At 41.1% G+C, this 21,066-nt stretch overlaps 1 protein-coding gene across 3 annotated transcripts; it reads left to right on the forward strand.

Annotated features, from left to right (window-relative positions):
• The first annotated feature begins 629 nt into the window (after positions 1-629).
• Positions 630-21,001, forward strand: ecpas (Ecm29 proteasome adaptor and scaffold). Of its 3 annotated transcripts, none has more exons than XM_027024029.3 (49): positions 630-765; positions 1,563-1,693; positions 1,988-2,104; positions 3,265-3,383; positions 3,508-3,654; positions 4,054-4,234; positions 4,520-4,659; positions 4,736-4,814; positions 4,970-5,089; positions 5,960-6,045; positions 6,332-6,407; positions 6,567-6,616; positions 6,773-6,839; positions 7,114-7,236; positions 7,482-7,585; positions 9,596-9,719; positions 9,848-9,928; positions 10,020-10,242; positions 10,625-10,716; positions 10,816-10,950; positions 11,206-11,371; positions 11,490-11,662; positions 11,904-12,005; positions 12,197-12,320; positions 12,453-12,598; positions 12,893-12,947; positions 13,162-13,276; positions 13,543-13,611; positions 13,789-13,906; positions 14,158-14,325; positions 14,462-14,541; positions 14,644-14,749; positions 14,911-14,958; positions 15,157-15,275; positions 15,420-15,570; positions 16,014-16,079; positions 16,274-16,363; positions 16,749-16,815; positions 16,944-17,035; positions 17,170-17,236; positions 17,341-17,535; positions 17,718-17,929; positions 18,138-18,181; positions 18,285-18,477; positions 18,818-18,953; positions 19,080-19,185; positions 19,513-19,601; positions 19,703-19,774; positions 19,960-21,001. In XM_027024029.3, the coding sequence occupies exons 1-49, from the start codon at positions 744-746 to the stop codon at positions 20,097-20,099; spliced, it is 5,526 nt and encodes a 1,841-aa protein (XP_026879830.2). In that variant the 5' UTR covers positions 630-743; the 3' UTR covers positions 20,100-21,001. The 3 variants fall into 3 exon arrangements, 2 of the variants coding, with proteins under 2 accessions (XP_026879830.2, XP_081570522.1); XM_081714396.1 differs by lacking the exon at positions 630-765 and adding an exon at positions 898-991; XR_014123815.1 differs by lacking the exons at positions 19,703-19,774; positions 19,960-21,001 and having other exon boundaries at positions 19,080-19,269.
• Positions 21,002-21,066: the final 65 nt, after the last annotated feature.

Below are 21,066 nucleotides of genomic sequence, written 5' to 3' on the forward strand. Positions count from 1 at the left end.
ATTTTTATTTCATTTAGGTTACTGTGATCTTACAGAGGAAACTTTAATGTTAATTTCTAAATACCGGCAGAGGAAAAGTTTCAGACAGTGAGCATTTAAGCTAAGCTTTTAGTTAAAAACTGTTTAAAAACTGATTTTGCATAATGAAGTATAGGCTCAGTAAATAGTTTTAATTTTCTTATTAAATTACGCCCTTTATGATAACCCGAAGGCCACCTGCAATTCAAAGCCAGAAAAAGAAACTGGAGCGTTTATTTGACAAAATAAAAGTTCTCTGTATTGTTTTGAATTTCTGAAAAAGTACGATTTTAAATATTCTTATTTCTAAAGTGATGTTTTACATTTATTCGTTTGTTTAAATATTTGTTTTATTTATTTATTTATTTATTTATTTAATGCACCCACCTTGCAAACTCTCCGAGAAACATTTCTGAGATTTTTCTCCTTTTATGTATATGAGAGGGAGAGAAATCTGTCTTGCCATATATATGCAGATGTCTGTTTATTTAAAATATTTGAGATAAATTTGCAAACCTAAAGCCTAAGCGCAATTATTAACTATGGAAACTGATACAACCGTATAAACATTATGTGTGTGTGTGTGTGTGTGAGAGAGAGAGAGAGAGAGAGAGAGAGAGAGAGAGAGAGAGAGAGATGATGATGATGATGATGATGATGATGGTGATGATACATGTATACAGGACAGGAGTGGCACACCAGCAGCACTTCACTACCACTTCAACATGGCTGCGCAGGACGAGCTAAGTAAGTTTGGCTACATAGCTATCTGTGTGCTTATTTCCTCAAAATTGGTTACGTTTAGAGGGGTTGTCTGTTAAAGCTGGGGATTTCTTAAAATGAAGGCCAATATTTTTATTTTTTGCTTAAACCTCACAGCGCTACATGATTGTATGATTTAAGGCTAGCTAACAGGGAACTAGCCGGCTATTCAGTGCTCAGGCCCAGTGCACAGTCATGGTTCAAAATGAAAGTAAGTTATGCTAGCTAGCTAAAATATATGTTATGTTTGTTGATTTTAGGTTATTTAATTAGATTTACCTGTTTGCAGGAAATGTTTTATGTGGCTCGCGTTTGTTTATTATCTAGCTACTTTCATTTGCAGCTAATACATAAAATTAGTTAACATCTCTTGATTGAACCATAATCTCTAAGCTAACCCTATATAGCCTACAGCTGCCAGGCTAACGATAAAGCTACAAAGCTAAAAAAAAGTGTTGTCATTTCAGTTTTAGGGTCGCATAGCTTGTTGTCATCCCTAACTTGCCTACTTAATTACTTGGCTGAGTTTATTTGCAGGTTGCAGTAAGAACGTAGGTTAGCTGGCACAAACCAGTGCCAAGGTATTTAAGTTATTGGGTGTTCAAATGGACACGGATTCAGTCTAAATTTCGATTATGCACGCAGAGTTAGGCTAGTATGTTAATAAAACTATGACTATTTTGCTAGTTACATCCATGGACAAGAACGTAATTCCTGTTCATAAGCAATCCTGTTTCTTTCTTTCTCCCCCCTGCTCCTACTCTCCTGCTCTCCTGCTTCAGATCAGTTGGAACGTGTGTTCTTGCGTTTGGGCCATGCCGAGACAGATGAACAGTTGCAGGACATCATATCCAAGTTCCTACCACCTGTTCTCCTCAAATTGTCTAGTGCTCAGGAGGGTGTTCGCAAAAAAGTAAATGCCCTTTGCCTTCACAGTGTGTATGTGTATGGCATCTTTTTTCCAGATAGGTTTGTTTGTTTTGAAAGAGAAAGCAAGATAAGAGAGAGAGATCTCTTTCTCTGTCTATTTCTCTCTGCACATATACTTTGGGCAATGGTAAAAAGAGAACACATATGCTTTGACTACTTAGCCACAGAATGTGCAGTCAACTTTAAATGGTGTTGTGCATTGTGACATTTGCTTATATCAAAGTAAATTGTGCTACTCTTTGTGAAGCAATTGCTGTTGTGGTCCTGCTCTGTTCAGGTTATGGAACTGCTGGTTCATGTGAATAAAAGGATTAAGAGTCGGCCCAAGATTCAGTTGCCCGTGGAGACGCTATTAGTGCAGTACCAAGACCCAGCGGCTACGTCTTTTGTTACCGTATGTACAAACTCACAGTGTCTTCAGCAGGGAGACCATCTGCACATTTATCATAAGATATTATATATTGATTAATAATGTAATTCTCTGCCTATTCTACATCATCACCTAAAACTTATCTGCGTATGCCAGATATGCCCAGTCTCAATAATAAATCAAATTCTCTTAAATATGTTTATTACATAGGGTAGTTTTTTGGGGGGGGCGGGGACCCCCAATAATTCCTGCTTACCACTACTCATATAATGCGTTAGGTTGGGTGGTGCAAGCAGTGCCATGAAACCTTATATACAAGTATGCATTCCAATAAACCAATTTTGTACATTGACTACTCACTTTATTAAAAAAATTATATTTATTAGAAAAACTTAGTTTTTGTTAGCTGTTTTCCAACTCTTTGTTTATGGTTCGTTTGTAATAACCGGACGGATAGATCACTATAAGTACAGTGCTGAAACAGATGCATGTAAAAGCTCTAATAACACTTACTTCTGTGCCTGATAGTAATATACTAGTGGAACAAATGCTACTATGGGCACTACCTTGTCAGTTTTACTACAGGGTAAGTAGTGGGCCTTGTAGTCAAGCCCACTAATAAGTGGACTTATTCTATGAGTAAATGACAAAGCACTTTTGTAAGTCACTCTGGATAAGAGCGTCTGCTAAATGCCATAAATGTAAATGTAAATGTAGTCAGACACTGACCAGTGATGAGCAGGGTAGTGTGTGGATGCGAAGATGTTCTTAGCAACACAGCCTATAACTGTGACTGTTATATACACCTGTAAAATAGGTGTAACTTGGTGCAGCTATTCTGCTCTAATAAAAAAGTTATAAAATTGACTTTATGAATCACATTCATTTTAATTTTGCTTTGCTTTAATCTAAAAATAAATTTAAAGAAATAAAACAGTAAAACATTGTACAATCATTCCCTTTCTTTTAATGTATTTTTCTTCTTTTAAATTTATTTGTAATATTTCATCACCTAATTAGTTTTATTTAAATAAGTTGTTTTATGTAATGTTTTCGCATTTTGCCAAAAACCCATTTTTATGTCTGTGTAAATCTCTTTGAATTTCCCCTTTGTATGCAAAGTGCTATACAAATAAACTTGCCTCTCCTTGCCTCTTTTAACTAGTAACTAAATGTGTTTGCAGAATTTCACTATAATCTACATAAAGATGGGATACCCCAGGCTGGATGTGTCAAAGCAGTGTGAGCTCGCACCAACTCTGCTGACAGCAATGGAGGGCAAACCTGAGCCTCAGCAGGACAGGTGAGCCTCGTTCTCATCCATGGGACATGGCAAACGCAAGCAGGGAAATTAATCTTTCATACAAATAAAACTTTGCCAACCTTACTGTTGTGTCTAAGTGTGTGTGTGTTGTGTTTCTTTCCAGTCTGATGCATTTGCTCATTCCCACATTGTACCACATGAAGTACCCCTCAGAGCCCTCTAAAGCTTCACCCTTTGTCCTCACTGAGAAGCCCAAGACTGTTCACCAGCTCCTAGAATTCATGCTCGATGTCCTCCTGATGCCTTATGGGTATGTAGGAACTTCACTGTAGTTTAGTTCCTGGGAAACCTATGCATTACCAATGAAGCTCTATTTAGTCAGGCATCTAAATGGCTGTGTAGAGTCTGGTTGTTTTAGGTAAATGTCACCCCGTCTTCACCATCACATGAGTCAGAAGACTTTTTTGGCTTGCTTTTATTTCTCTTCTTTCAATACATTACCCCCTTGCATTAATCATTCATCAATTTCAAGACAACTAGTAATAAAAGTAACAGTTTGGAGCCCGGCTAGAAGGGCTTGCTGAAATGAACAACAAATGCTTTTGAATGGAAAAAGTCCATATCAGCCAAAATACACTAAATATTGTATTCCCTAAGATGGGTTTCTCCATTTCCTTTAGGAGGTTTTAACTGCTAGCTCTTTCAACAGGTTTGTGCTGAATGAGCCACCCAGTCGCCCAGCTCCTTCCTCGCCACAAGGGGGCACTGTGGCAGGAGCTGCAGGAGCCGCAGCAGGGCAGGGCCTCCCTCAACCTCCTCCAGGGATGAGCCTCTATGCTGTTAAAAGGGTCATTGGGGAGGCGCAGTGGAGCCCTGAACAGTTGGAGCAGGTTAAGCCCCTTGACATTTTAAAGGGAACTATTACTGTCAGCTTTTGTCTGTAAACAAAAATTAATGGAGTGTAATTTCAATAAAGATAATATTTTTTTTTCTAGAAATAATTTATTTCCTCACCCATGTTACATGGGGTCATTGTATCAAAATACATATATTAAAATATCATATTGTGAAGTATTTCCTAATATCCAGCTCCAACACATTGTGCAACTTTATTCTGGTTAGGCTGTGAATGAAGCCTTAATATAACATTTTAAATATACCTTAATTGTGTGCAGTGTAAGCTGGGGATTGTGAAGTTCATCGAGGCACAACAAGTACCAGAAGTGGAAACAGTCATCCACCTGGTTGTTGCCTCCAGTGACACCCGGCATAGCGTTGCCACGGCCGCAGACCTGGAACTGAAGAGCAAGCAGAGGTATAGTGCCTTATGGGGTGGCAAGTACATGAGTCTGAGAATGATTACATCTGCTGTCTTCTGTTTTGTGTTCCAGCATCATCGACTGGAACAATCCACTTATTATCAACAAGATGTTTAAAGTTTATTTGGGTGATATTCCACTGAAAACCAAGGTAAGTTCCTCATCTTGGCAAAGTCCAAGGAAAACCTGTTGATTGATGTTGAATTTAACTATGCAGCAAAGGTGTTTAGATGTCGGTGCTTGTTTTGGAAGGCTGAGAGGACCTGGCATGCTTCTGTATTGTCATTTGTTTGTTCATTCACCCAGGGTGTCACGGTGAAGCGGGAGCTAAAGCATGAGCCTGTTAGCACCAGGGTGAAGATGAAGATTCTCCCTCATCTGCTCCGCTCCAGACTCGCCGCCGAGTGCTTTCCTGCTAATATCCAGGTGAGGGAGATATAGACAGAAAGGAAGATGTAGAGATAAATGTGAGAAACTAAGGAAGGGGCTGTGAAAATTTGGAAAGAGGAGGGGAGTATAGAGAATAAAGGTAGAAACTAAACATGTAAGCAGAAAGAGATTGAGCTTATACAATAGGTATTAAATCCCCTAGCACTGAAGTCCTGAAAGTGAGAGTGGGTGAGTGTTGCCTCTGGCAGCAGATATGCCTCGTAAAAATGTACAGCAGCTACACTTGCTGTAGTAACCATGTGGAATAAACTCCTGGGGATAAAACAGCTACTGCCTACTGGGCTTTAACACTTTATGGAGCACAGTCAAACTGGTGTGATCTGTTGTGTGTGGGTGGGTGGTCCCTGTGGAGGACAATCGCACGTGTGTGTGTGGGTGTGTGTGTGTGGGTGTGTGTGGGTGGTCCCACAATCTGATCACAGTGGTGTGACTGGAATGTCAGAAAACGTCAGGTCCACTTAGGCTCTGGCTTAGTAAAAACATAGAGATAAGTTTCATGGAGATAGCAAAGCACTTCAAAGTCATTCTGGTCAAGAACGCCTGCCTGGTGCTATAAATGAAAAATGGAAAATTATACATTTTATATAAAAAACAAAGATTCATTCTGTTCTGTGACTTTTTTTTTCTTTCCAATAAACCTGTATGTCAAAACTTTAAAAAAAAAAAAAAAAAAAAAAAAAAACATCCCAAAGAAACTCACTCCTGAAAGATTTGAGACTAAGAGGAAGATAGTCTTAGAAAGTAGGTGATTTATAGAGAGAGAAATTGAGGAAACAGATTTCATTGATACAGTATTAAAGATATCTGGAAGTGTGCATCTGGAGTGTAATCTTTTGTGTGTTTCAGGTCGTCTACGATGGGCTGTTTGGGGCCAATACCAACAACAAACTCCTCTCTCTCACACTGCAGTTTGTGCACCATATCTGTGTGGTGTAAGTGCTGATAACATTCTTGCTGTGTCTAGAACGTTTAGAATGTTTCTAGCTGCTCTGGAAAAAACAGTATTCAGAAATGTAAATGTTGCCTTGAACTCCATCGGGGAAACTCATGCAGCATCAGGTGTTTTGCATTCGACCGAGCGGCTCACCTTCCAAATGCACACGTTTTCTATTTGTAATTTTACGCTGGCTAGACAGTAAGCAGTGAAAGCAGTAGCAACCCTCTCTGCCCCTGTTGTTGTGCAGCACTATCTTGAACCACGGCATTTCTGCCTCACAGGTGCCCCGATACCAACAAGCCACTGGGTCTGATGCTCCTCAACGGCCTCACAAAGCTTATCAATGAGTACAAAGAGGTAGACTGTGCCCCAAACACTGTTTTCTTATTTCAGCTTCAGCTGCTCTTCATGCACTCACTGACTTTCACATAATTTTAACAGCGTTTTGTAAGAAAAGACGATTGAATGTAACATTATACGGTTGGTGGTAATAAAGGTTTCTTTTCTCTTCATCAGGATCCTAAATTACTGTGCGTGGCTTACTCAGCCGTTGGAAAGCTTTCAAGGTAATCGTTGTTGTTGTTGTTTGTTTTCCTTTTTAAAAATGTTTGATTGTAAGTGTATCCTGAGCCACGTTTTATTCAAACCAGTCCCTCACCGCCCTGTCCTGCATGTTTTCTTAGTCATAATAACCACGTGTGTTTTGTCTGCGTTACAAACAGCCGAATGCCACAGCTCTTCACTAAAGACATCGCCCTGGTGCAGCAGTTCTTTGAGTCCATGTGCAAGGTGAGCCTGACTGATATTTGGGTCATCTGTTTGGGCTGTGCAGTTAAATAATTTGGTTGCTCAGCCATTGCAATCCAGTTTACACTGAAATTTTAATTATCTAAGTGTATGCAAGTTTAGTGAGTAGTTTAATTTCTTCTGTAACCTGGAGCACCTGTTCACACCTCCAGATTTTAGATCATGACTTCGAAAGATGAGTCTGACAAATGCACCCTCTGCAAATCTCTGTTTTATTAATTTGTTAATTTTATTTATACATAACCCCTGTTAACAGGAGGAAGCTGATGTGAGATTAGCTATTCAAGAGGCCTTGTCTATGATGGTGGGTGCATATGTCAACCTGCAGGGGGCGCTACTCAATCTTATGGAGGCCCTGGTAGCTGCTTACATTGGAAAGGTTCGTGTGATAACTCACTGGCCTAGGGTGACAATTCACGATTTGGTTTTGGATTTATCTACATATTTATACAACTGTAAACCATGATTGTATTCAGTGTCATTACTTGTGGTATGAATGTGGCAAAAATGAAGAGTAGAATCAGTAGCATTGGTTAGTTTGTTTTGGTTAAATTTATGAAATTGATTTGTGGATGTTTGTTTGATTTTTATCTTTTGACATTTTTTAATGATGCCTCACCTTAGCCGGAAGTCCAAGTGCGTCAGGTGGCGATGAAGTTTGCCAGCAGTGTGTTTGCACCTGATCACGTGCCATCCAGATACCTACTGCTGCTAGCAGCGGGAGACCCGTAAGTTTAAATGGATAAACATACACAAAGCATATACGTATAAACAAATTTTATATGTATATATTGTATATATGTATGTATATAGGTATATGTACATATTCTGCACCAGCTTGATTACAAATGCCTTTCTGCATCACAGTGCCTGTTTGGTTTACACTACTTATTTATTTCTCTGGAGCCTTGTTGTTCTCCACCACTCTGTGGCTCCTCCCTTTTGGACTTGGAGGGGTGATCAGGTCATATGCCTTGCATATGTTCCTGTATGTGATCGCTGACATCTGGTTGTGTCTCTCAATGTATGCGTTCATCACCTGCATCATGGTACTTGCTCCTCGATTGTCTCAGAGACTCTTTTGGGCAGTCTGCATCTTGGGTTTTGCCCAAGTCCTGCAGTGACTGACATATTGCTTGATCTTGTGATGCCATGATTAGTGTCTTTATGTTGTGTTTCAGTCTTGCCTTTTCCAGTCATTGGTAGAATTATTTTGTCAGACACCTCTGCTGTTTTGTCGGCACTGCATTCTTTGGAGGGACTACCTCTGCTTCCATGGTGACCATGTCTCCCATATGTTTGAAGCACTCATAGATGTATATAGTAGTAGTAAAATTGCAGTGTATTACACAAAGTTTCCAAAGAAACAGGATGTTTCAGACAGCGGTTCTTCACTCTGCTATGCAAGCAAAGTACATATGTGTGTACACACAGGGACATGTATATTCATTCAACATCTGCACTATGGAGGTTCCAAGTTTATACATATGAAAGATATTTCCTTAACAAGTTTGTGGTTGTACTATTGTCCTTGATCTGTGAATCATTCATTTTTTTGGATTAAAGACCCCCTTAATTCAAGTACTGTTTGTCAGATCTGAAAGAAAGCTATTTAAGACCAAAGAGCACTCTAAGGAAATTGGAGGTAAAGTTATAGACATGCACCAGTTAGGAAAAAAGGTATAAAATAATATCTAAATGTTCAGATATCCCAGTGAGCACTTTTGGATCACTTATGAGGAAATGGTAGCTTTGTCATACATCCCAGACACTGCTAGACAAGGGTCGTGATGTAGCTCCGTTTCTCAAAATGGTCACTTCCAAGCTCAACTGGACCTTTGCAGAGAGCTTGTCAGCCTACCTTAATAGGTTTTGTTTACTCGTATTGTCTTCTGTTGGGTTTTAGGCAAAATTAGGCACCATTAGCGCCACTTGCAGAATAACATGGTTCACATTAGGTAACTGCTACTTCACCTGTGTGGGACTGTCACTCCCTGTCTGTGCAAGTGCTCTATGCTATACTGTGGCAAGACTCCTAACTCTACAGATCCCTACTTCTGTAACGTGATTGAAAATTGCAAGTTGCTCTGGATAAGAGCAGATGAATAAAATGAAAACAATTCAGTCCAATCAAGCTCTGTGCACATGTCACATTTCTGTTCTGATTAAATGCATCGGTGCATGTAAACAGTTGACCTGAAATCTTTAATCAGAATAACAAAAAATGTGTATGTTAACTCAGGTAATGATATTTGGAGCTCTGCATGCAACTGGCCTGTGTGGAAAGGTGGCAGGAAAGAAGCCATTGTTGTTGATAAATACTTTTTGGAACATTCCAGAAAGGTGGGGGGCAACATCGTGTTGTGGGAATGCTTTTGCTTATCAGGGATTTTGAATCTTGTTAAATGTGAAGGAAAATATGGGGAGAGATTCTGCAAAACGACTTGCTTCAAGCCACTGAAATATTAAAGGTGGGACAGTGATCTCAAGCACAAGGCCAAAGCCACCTAGGAGTGGTTGAAAAACAAGAATGTGCATGTTCTACAATGGCCAATGGAAATTGTGTAGTACTGTTTGCAAATTGCAGTGTGTCCAATTTACCTGAACACTTTGGAGTGTCAGGAAGAATTGGTAACTGAAGGGTAACTGGTAATAAGGGTATTGCAATAAGAATACTGACTGGAACAAAGTGCAAGTGTCATTTGTAATCCAGGGAAATCTTGTTTGTGTGTCTGTAGTCGTGAAGAGGTTTGTGGAGAGGCCCGGCGCACTCTAAGATCTCTCCCTACCAAGAAGACAGAGAAGGAGAGTTCCAAGCCCATGCCATCATTTCCTGAGATGGTGAGCTACATCCAGGAGAAGGTAAAATGATCTGTAATAAATTATAAACAATATTAAACCATATTAAATGGTTTTATTCAGTTATGTTCAGATAGTATAATGGTGGTGTCATCTGGACAGTTTGGATGAGTTGTCTTCATATAAATTAGGCTGCTGTGAGGATGAGGACACCTGCCAAATACATTGTTGGAACCTCAACCCTTCCTTTTAACCCTGCTACCTTTGAAGAGGTGAGTCAAAGTGGGTGTGGGTGGGTTTGTTTATATAAAATGAGAGAGAGGGATAAATAATGGGGAATTTTTCTTTTTTTCCCCTTTCTAGATTGTTCTGTACCTCAGGATGTGTCTGGCTCATAGTGCTGGAGCCACACCCACCTCCCAAAGTTTTGTTGATATGCAGGATGACGCCCCTCTCATTGGGCGCTATGTTCGATCATTGCTCGCAAACGAGGCCCCTCCTCCTTCCTTCACCCTCAAAGGGGGAGAAGCCAATCCGGTGCAGGTCTACATGGAGCTGCTGCAACAGCTTCTCTCAGCTGTTGGAGGCAAGTCATATACAGTGAATATGGTATAACACTGCACAGTTTAGTGTTTTCACATTAGAAATTGTTAGGTAAATATTAAAGGCTTCAGCGATTTGAGGCAGTCATGTGAGAGGATGTGGCTTTTAAAAACTGGATTTGCCTTTTTCTGTCATGTTTAATACTTTGTTTTCCTGATATGGAGTTAGCCTAGTCTTGGACTAAGTTCCATTGATGAATTGCCATCGGAATGGTGATTGGCATGGGCTTACACGTAACCTCGGTCAGGGAAACCTGTCTGCTATTTCAGACAAAATCATGTGTTCTTGTCAACCCCAGCACTTCTAGTCAGTATGCGATTAGATATTAAGGGATTTATGGTGTAATTTGTGTGTTTGTGCTGCAGGTATTCCTGTGATGTATTGCCTGTTGGAGGTAGTGTCTGTTTTTCCTCAGAAGCTTGCTCCCAGATTTGCCAACAGAATTGACTGGATAAAAGTAAGTGCTATATAACGAAAGTTTATTTTGTCATCTGACTGACCAATTGATAATATTGACAATATTTCCATTAATATTCTGTTTGTGTGTGGGTGTCAGGGTCTTATGAATACCAGTAAAGAAGACATGCGAGAGCTAGCAGCTCAGCTGTATGCTGTGGTCGTCTCCTCCATGTCTGGCAATGAACTCAAATATGCTGTACAAAACCTGATCAAGATCAGCAAAGACACTCATGTATGTACCATAGAATCAACAATGACTTTGTTATTTACGGCACTTTTTAAATAGTGTCATGTATCATAGCTAGTTAGGTTGTTTTATTTATTTATTTATTTTTATGATCATAAACTATATCAAAACTGCTCTTTTTTACATTTAGTGAAGAGATGTTTTGTTTATTTTGGAAGTTAGTTATCTTGGAAGTTAAAGGGCTGCTTAATTGAAAGGTATCAGGTAAAATGCTTATAGAGTTTTCTCTTTGAAATGCAGAGCCCTGAGACCCAGCATGGTGCCATTTTGGCTCTAGGTTATATGGTGGGCAGGTACATGAGTAAGAGGCAGGGCTTGGGATCAGATGACTCCCCTAACCTTGAGCTAATGAGTGCCATACCCAAGGACGAAGAAGAGCTGATCACCATGGCAACCCAAACTATTGGTATGGCCACTTATTCTTTGTAGACCATGTAAATAAGTAAATGTAGCCTCTCGTTTTCTTTCACGCTTATTGAGGTCGCTGAGTTGCTGGAGTCACCGAGCCATTCATTTCTCTGCAGGATCGTTTTTGGAAAGCGGGTCCCCATTGCTGTCGGTTGCCGCGGTGACAGCCCTGGGAGAGATTGGCCGCAACGGCAAGCTTCTGATAGCAGCTGAGGGTGAGGGCTTCACCAAACTCAGCCTCGTGGACAACCTGCTTGCTAGGATACCATCTGGCAAAGAGACTGGCAAGGTGATGCGCACATAAATTTTATGGACACACCATTGCAAACTTGCCCTCATCACACATGTGCATATCAGATCCTGGGACACATATACAGGCATATGATGTGATGAACATTATCACAGCAGGAGGGCCTGTTGTGTCTTATGTAAATAAAGTGTTTTCCTCTTGCATTGTTGATAGTTTTTTATGAGCTAACTACGCTTTGAGTGTATTTATTATTGATGAATGCTGCATTTTCCATGGGCAGATGAAGGAGCATGCAATCCAGACACTGGGATTCCTCCCAGTGGGAGATGCAGAATTTCCTCATCAGAAAAAACTCCTACATGGCCTCATGGATTCAGTGGAGGTAGAGTTATAACAGCTTATTAGTCTTATAATATGTATAGTAAAACACAGAATAAGTAGATCATGTAGAGTATGTGATCATGATGTAATGTCCTTTTAATCATACTGTTTTATGTAACTTAATGTTCTGTAATGCTATGCTTTTTTTTTTTTTGCTCCCCCCCCCCCCCCATCTCCCTCCTCCTCCTCTAGGCTAGGCAGGTGGAACTGCAGTTCACAGTAGGAGAGGCCATAACTAGTGCTTCTGTGGGAACCTCCTCTGGAGCTGCCAGAGATGCCTGGACTTGCACTGAAGACCAGTACTGCCCCCCTAAGAGTGAGTGCGTGCTCATATGTACCTAACACAAGTGTTTTGCAGTGTCTTGAAAGCGTTATTTACTCCTCACTGTGTGTGTGTGTGTGTGTGTTTGTTGTTGTTGTTGCTGTTGTTGCTCACTCTCTCTCTCAGATGTAAAGAATAACGATGCAGTGCCCTGGACACTAACCGCCATCTTGTCGAAGTACATAGGGAGTCCCAATCCTCACGTGCGGCAGGCAGCTTGCATATGGTTGTTGTCGCTGGTGAAGAAACTGAGCCAGCACAAAGAGATTCAGGTAAACGCACAGATCACATGCCCATACGCACAATCCACCATATATCCAACTTTCACACTAGTCACATAAAACACAAACACATGCTGTCTTGACACAAGATTTCCAAGGACAAGTTAACACTGGTGATATTAAAGAAAAAGATTACCAATGATTATACTGCTAAATAGGTATTTAATATAGTTGTGTGACTTGACTGTTTTCTGGGAGCATCAGGACAGTATTCGGTGTATCGCACAGGTAACATAAACTTATCCTTTCCTTACATGTTCCTTTGTCTTCCTGTCTTTGTTGCAGTCTCATCTAAAGGAGATCCAGACGGCTTTCATTTCCATCCTGTCTGATCCAGATGGTGAGTCACTAATTACATCGTTCATCAATACATTCCTCTTGCCTTACCATGTAACTGTCGTACTTGGGGTAAGATGTGTTATTAAATTCAGGCCAAATCACCAAAAGTATTTTGAGATGTTGGCTTGTTTCTTTTTTTATTATAGTGATGCTGTATAACTGTACATATTAATTCTGGTGTGTTTCGGTGTATGCCTGCACGCATGTGTGTTCAGAGCTAAGTCAAGATGTGGCGTCTAAAGGCCTAGGCTTGGTGTATGAACTGGGAGGAGAGCAGGATCAACAGGAACTAGTGTCAACTTTAGTAGAGACTCTTATGACTGGGAAAAGGTATTTAATAAGCATATGTGTTCCTTCATTAAGTATTAATAAATTGCCATTACATATTCAGGACTATAGATCTTGTATGTTGAATGAGCAGGTCCATCAGGTTAAATGTATGCATGATTTATTGATAGTTCCATTAATACCATTCCGCTCTGCCATTTGATAGTGGGCAATATAAAACAAGATTAAATATTTAAACGGATGGCTTTTAAAGTGTGTCTGTGTGTGTCTGTGTGTGTGTGATTGATTGATTGATTGATTGATTGAAGAACCAAACACACTGTATCAGAAAACACTGAGGTCTTTCAGGGTGATGCTCTTGGTAAAGCACCAGATGGGTAGGTCATTTATCTCCCCTGAATACACTGCCCAATATGCTTTCTGTTTGATACATTGTCATTTGTGTGTGCTAATGGAAGAAACATGCATTTTTCTTTTTAAGTTTTTAATTTGGAATTTATATACACTTTTTGTCCATACCACTAGTTGAGATACAGATTTGTTTGGTTTGACAGGCAGAACCTTTCTACATACAAGGAGCTGTGCTCATTGGCTAGTGATCTGAACCAACCAGATCTCATTTACAAGTTCATGAACTTGGCCAACCACCATGCTATGTGGAACTCCAGGAAGGTAATGTCCACCAATTAGAGGATGGATGTGTTAGTGAAATAGAGATTTTAATATAAATAGTTTTCATATGTTTGTTCTAATTATATATTTAGGTAATAGAAAACATTTATTCATTTTTATGGGGAATTTCCTTCAGTGGAAGTGCTGCTTCATTTAGAGGTTTAGAAGTTAAATTGCCTATAGACATGGCAAAAACTGTAAAGTCATGCAGAATTTGAAATCCTTTCATCTTGTTTTCTCCTCTGCTGTAGGGGGCAGCGTTTGGCTTTAACATCATTGCAGCAAAGGCAGGAGAGCAACTTGCCCCTTTTCTGCCTCAGTTGGTGCCTCGCCTCTACAGGTATCAATTTGACCCCAACCTGGCCATCCGACAGGCCATGACCAGCATCTGGGATGCCCTCGTCACTGACAAAACCATTGTGAGAGATCACCAAACACTGCTGTCATACGTACTGCATTCCAGTTTGGCTCTTGGAGCGTTTTTCTTAAGACCACTTTATCATGATACAGAAAATCATAGACCTTTTTAGGTTTACATTTTCCTACTTTATCTAGGTTGATAAATACTTAAAGGAGATTCTTCAGGACGTCATATCCAACCTAACCAGTAACATGTGGCGAGTACGAGAGTCAAGGTAAACAAACAATTTGAAAGAGAATATTTTATGGAAAATGATGAATTTAACTGACTGTTTTTAAGTACTCCAGCCAGTATCAGTTGATTTATTTTTCTGTAGCTGTTTGGCTTTAAACGACCTGATTCGTGGGAAGCAGGCTGATGACATCATTGACCAACTGTCAGAAATGTGGGAGACATTGTTCCGAGTTTTAGATGACATCAAGGTAAATGGCTTGGTACTTATTAAAACAGATTGTAACAATATCCCTCGTGTAGACTAGCCCATAATTAGCTTGTCTGGCTACTGTGCTGGTATCTAGTCAGTTAATACTGAATTGTAATAATTTAGCACTTTTTACTGGTCTGTGTGACTTTTGCGTTTCAGGAATCAGTACGGAAAGCGGCAGATTTAGCCCTGAAGACCCTCAGCAAGGTAAAAGCCTTTACTGGTATTTCTGCTTTACCAGTAAATACTGTTAGAGCTAACACTGAATGAGAAATCTATTGCATACAAGTCGTCATCATCAATTGCATGATTTTCTAGCAGTCACTATTTATTTATTTTGGTGGAGCAGGTCTACAGGTGTTTAGCAAGTGTGTCTGCACGCCTGCGCCTTGGCTTGTCTTGCAGGTCTGTGTGCGTATGTGTGAAGCGATGGGTGCATCCGCTCAACGGACAGTTGGCGTGCTGCTGCCCATCCTGCTGGACAAAGGCATTGTCAGCAATGTGGCAGAGGTGCGCGCTCTCAGGTAGGCTCAAGTGCTGTTGAGCACATTAGACACACACACACACACACACACACACACACACACACACATTACATACACACACACACATTACATTATGCAATCTGGGTATTAATCAGTGTGCTTATGTAATACGGGTGGGAACAGCATTGAGACCTTGGTGAAGATCAGCAAGGCAGCAGGCAGCCGTCTGAAGCCCCACGCCCCACGCCTCGTCCCCACTCTGCTGGAGGCACTGAGCATGCTTGAGCCGCCTGTGCGCAACTACCTCAGTCTGAGAGCCACGGAGCAGGAGAAGGTGAGTCTAGCCTAAACTGCAGGCCAGGGATGGTTCAAGTGCTTTCAAGTACCAAGTGTCTTACAAGGAGAGCACTGAGTTCTGTTACTTATGGGTTTCTTGCTTATGGCAGAGCTTTATGTTAAAAAGCTATTCATGGATCTAACTTAAGGTAGCACTGAGTTAACCGAGCCGAGCTACAGCAGGTTAAAATCCAACAACCATAAACCTGTGTAATTGTTAAGGAATAAATCTTAACTCTGTAGTGCATACTTTGACTTAAAACCCTTATATTCAAGATCATATTTATTGCTATAGTGTGCTGTAGTGTAATAGTCTTATTCCATATTTGTTTACAACCAAAGTTATTTTTGATAAGGCAAAAAAAGACTAAATCAGAAATGCATTACATCTGTGTGTAAATGTTGACCAATATGAAATCTACTTTCCCTGTCTATCCTCAGAGTGCTTTGGACAGTGCCAGACTGAGTATGGTCAAATCTTCGCCCATGATGGAGACAATCAACATGGTAGGAGTTTTGTAATCTAGCTGCCCTCTTGGCTTTCTCTCTTCCTTTCCCACAGAGATTTTTTGACCTTACTAGTTATTCACATGGATGGATCTCTTAATACCATAAATTAATATATAAAGCACCCACAATAGTTTGCATATTGTTGTATACATTTATTTGACTGACGTGTGTGTGTGTGTGTATATATACAGTGTCTGCAGCATTTGGATGCGTCTGTGTTAGGAGAACTGGTGCCAAAACTCTGTGATCTACTAAAAAGTGGAGTCGGTCTTGGAACCAAGGTAAACATGTAGGCACACATTCCTGTATTTACTATCTTTGTGGGATTGTTGTTTTGTTTTCACTGAAATATATATTACTCTAGCTGAATGTGTTGTGGCCTACAGTTTACTATAACTTTAATCTCATTAACCAAAAAGTAAACAATTCTTGCCTCTTTCAGTTTTTCAACCAAATCTTCAAAAGAAATTAAAGCTCTAGCTAAATGTCCTCAAAGTGTCTTTTTTTATCTTTCCATCTGCTGGGATTATTTGATCTCCACAAATAATTCAACTAGAATAGTGCACGCACGTGCACACACACACACACACACACACACACACACACACACACACACACACACACACACACGCACACACTCTGGAGTAACTGTTACATGGTTTCCAGGGAGGCTGTGCCAGTGTGATCGTGTCCCTCACAGTGCATTGTCCTCAAGACCTCACACCTTACTCAGGTAACACACCCCCAGGATACCACTCCCCTGCCCTCATGTATATATGAGCACAGACACACTTAGAGAGTAAGCAAGCATCACCTTCACCGATGTTCACCTATGTGAGCATGTGGTGCCTCCGTTTACAGGTAGACTAATGAGCGCCCTCCTCAGCGGGATCCATGACCGCAATATTGTGGTCCAGAAGTCTTTCGCCTTCGCTATGGGTCATCTGGTCAGGGTGAGCACACTCCGGTTCAAGATCCGCTTCCAGTGACCATAAAAAAAAAAACAAAACACTAGCGAGAGTGTTACAGGCCACGGGCATGGTGCCTAGAGCGGTGCAATAAAAAGCGCTCCTCCTTTACCTTGCAGACAGCCAAGGACAGCAGTGTGGAGAAGCTTTTGCAGAAACTCACCACCTGGTACTTGGAGAAAGAAGGCAAGATAGAAAGGAGAGAGCTTTTGATGGAGTGTTCATTTTTTGCCCTGCTCTAATCTCCATTAATCGTCTTCTCTTTTTCCATTTCCCGCTACCCCATCCAGAGTCGGTGTATAAGTCTTCCTGCTGCCTGACGGTGCACGCCATCAGCCACTACAGCCCGGATGTGCTGAAAGCAAATGCCAGTGCTGCCCTGCCTCTGGCTTTCCTGGGCATGCACCAGCAGTCCGACGAGCAGGAGCATGGGGATAGCACCGATGCAAGCCTGTGGGCCGAGGTGTGGCAGGAACACGTGCCTGGTAAGAGAGGAAGAGGATGCACAATACTGAGTATTTGAAGTGATGGATGGAGTTGATTATCACCAAACAGTGTTTAACTTGGCTTTAAGTAACTAGTAATTATCAGTTTTATTTTACATAAAACTAATTTTGGGCTTTTTATATGTTCACTCTGCCTTCGTCCCTTTTATTTGTGTCTTCAGGCAGTTTTGGGGGAATCAGACTGTATATGACCGAGCTCATAGCCATTACCCAGAGGGCTTTGCAGTCTCAGTCATGGAAAACGAAGGCGCAGGGTGGGGCTGCCATGGCAACAATCGCTAAGCAGCAGACAGGCTCCCTCGTGGCCCCTCACCTGGGTATGGTGCTGAATGCCCTGCTGCAGGCGCTCACTGGGCGCACCTGGGCAGGGAAGGTAAGCACTCACCAACATGTGCGCATGCGCACACACACACACCAATCAGCATGCGCCACTATGCACTTGCACACCAATCAACAGGCTGCAGAAATTCAGCAATATATTTGAGTTTATTTATTTTGCTGTTCCATTATTCGCAAAGCTAATGGAATTTGTGTGCTATTTTTGTGGTGACTCATGGAAATGCCTTCATCTGTGCTTTCAGGAGGAGCTTTTGAAGGCTGTTGGCTCTGTGGTGTCAAAATGCAGGTTGGGCACCTTTTTGTTCTTTCTTCCTGCTCTTTCTCATATACGTTCTCAGCAAGACTAGGGCAGCTTTTATGTGATTTTGTGTTTGTTTGTGCGCCTGCAGCGAGGAGCTGCAGAATCCTGTGGCAGGTCAGCCGACTGTGTCGCAAGTGCTGGACTTGATCCTAAAGGAGTGTAAGAAAGAGAGTCTCGTGTACAAAATGGCTGCCCTGCGAAGCACGGCAGGCATTTTGGAGGCCACTCAGGAGGATCGCTTTCAGGACATGGCAGATATTTTGTTTCCTCTCATCAAAAAGGTACGGCAGTGGGGTTGGTCAGGACATTTCCGAACTATATTTGGCTTCTTTTTGCCTGTAAGGCATCACATGCTGGAGTGGGGGAGCTGTCTGCAAGGATCCAGTGTGGCGGAAGGTTCTCGTTCCAACAAAACCAGAGCGACACCTGATGCAACTGTTTGAGGTCAACTTATTAAACAAGTGGAATCAGGTCGAAAACTGTAGCCACCCTGGGGCCTATGCAGAGGATGATGTTCCCCTTACTCTAATCTTGAGTTGTGTAGCCAATGTCTGCAAGTTCATGTAGATATCCTTGTTTCATTTATGACATTTATTTTTTGGGTGGCGGGGTGGTCACCAGAATGAACCTACAAGTGCTAGTTCACCAAAGCACGATGATGATGAAGATGCAAAGGAACGAGAGCTGCAGACCGAGGTCCTTCTTTGTGCATTTGAGACCCTAGGAAAATCCTGGCCATCTAATGCACAAACCCAAAGTATGACTGCAATAAAAATAGGCATACAAAAATGAATAGAAGTTTATTAAAATACACCCATTCATCCACCAGTAACGTAGGTTAATGTAGTAGTTTATTAATGTGCGTGTGTGTGTTTTTTGGCAGGTCGCTATCAAGCTGAAGTTTGTGGGCTAATGTGTGACAGGCTTAAACTGAGCACATGGAGGGTTCAGCTATGTGTTCTACAGTGTATGAAAGCATTCTACCAGGGGTGAGACATCACCAGTAAAAGAACCAAAGACGCTTAATCTGGACAATGAACATCATTACTGTTCCTGATAATTTAGCGATAACGGTAGATTGTATTGAATCTAAGTCCTACTGGTCACTGACTTTTGAATTGTGTGAATGTTTTTAAAAAATTGAGACTAGATTTGATTTATAAAAGCATTTTCAGTTAAAAATTGTCCTAATAATACAGGATATATGCCATCTTGATGTATGCTCTGTAAAGTGTTGATTTTAAACAATGAATACCTTCTTGTATGAAGACCCATATGAAGGCCAAAAAGTCATGTGCTTTGGTTTGGTAATGTAGGTTACTGCTGTTGGAGAAGGACCACAAGAACGCCACAATACTGACTGACCTTCTGTCAGAAACCTGCACTGGCCTTGCATCACCACTAGGTTGGGAATGACATCAAAGCGATATCACTGTATGGCGTGGTCAGCCAAAGAGTCCTTTATTTACAGGGTATGCTTTTTGTTTTTCTGTTATATATCTGCAGAAAACAGAAGTTATTCATCTGTAAGAACAGAAGCATTGTCCATTCTGGAACTACTCTTGAAAAAGATTGGAGGTAGGCTAGTTTCAATATTTCCGTACTACCACTGGCAAGAAACTAATAGCTGAGCGATGTTTAAAATATAGTTTTTTCATTTACCAATTGTGTTCTTGATAGCTGGTTTTCTGCAGGCACCAGGCTGTTAAAATTGTACAACTTGCTTTTTCATTTAACAGCTTGATTTTGTTCTGTGTGCACAGAAAGTGACCAATGGGATTCCCTGTCTGAGAAGAGTCGGCAACAACTTCAGCGTTCTCTTGCTACCATGGAAACAGACAGCCGTCCTGAACTCAAGGACAAGGCCCAGATGCTGAGGAGGAAAATACAGGGCTTGCCTTAAACAAACCTGTCCACATGTAGAATGATTCTTCTGGAATCTTCAGACCATTTTAGTCATCCCATACCAAATCTCATGCACATCTCATATACTGACTGACCTGTTGAAGAATAAAAACGCACCTGGACGGTCCTGCACCAAATAAACCGACACAGTGGTTATTTCCAAGCCAAAAGATTTAAAACCTTCTCTGGGTGACTCAATTGATTTTTCCAAAGAACCTGTACTTAAGCTCTAAGTTTCCTTCTCACCTAAATTAACTTTTGGGATATGATGCAGTTCTCCTGAGCATCACATCAGTAGCCATTTGGGCTCGTGTTACTTTTCTGTTTCTCACATCGCTGTTTGCACACTATCTGTGCCAACCAGAGCCACCCCATTCTGGTGAACATTTTTCTCCTTGCTGTGAGAGTCTGACAAGGTTCTAGCCCTCTCACCTAGCCATGTGTGTCTGCAACTAATGTACTTGTGTCTTGTTTGTTTTCACCAAGCAGCCACTGCCTCTTTTAAAATGCTTGTCTACACTGAACTAGACCCTCAGTGCATGGAGTGACTGCTAGAGCTTTCTTATGCAAGGGAGCAGTTTCTAGTAATGTGGTTCCCTTCTCGGCTTCCCTTTGTTCTGGTGCTGATCTTACAGACTGTCTTGGTAAGAGGAGTTACAGCATCCAGTTCAGTCCCCCCCCCCCCCTTTCCTTTTTTCTGTTAGTATTCAGAGTTGGAGGAAAGGGAGAAATGAGGCCATGCAGAAGCATCAGAATGCGAAATAAGAGGGATTTGGCTAAAGACTATATGTGTGTATTTAAAGACATCTTCATGTAAATTAGACTGATGTATTTCCTTTACCAGTGTTTGCATGTTATAAGGTGTGGTGTGTTAAATAAAATATTTTCAGAAAACCCTAAGCCAAGGTGTTTTCTAATGAGACATGCTGTTGGCTCCTGCTCCATCTGGATTTTAAAGATGGCTT

This window comes from Electrophorus electricus, chromosome 5 (genome assembly GCF_041902795.1).
Source record: "Electrophorus electricus isolate QZ-2024a chromosome 5, ASM4190279v1, whole genome shotgun sequence".
Lineage (NCBI taxonomy): Eukaryota > Metazoa > Chordata > Actinopteri > Gymnotiformes > Gymnotidae > Electrophorus > Electrophorus electricus.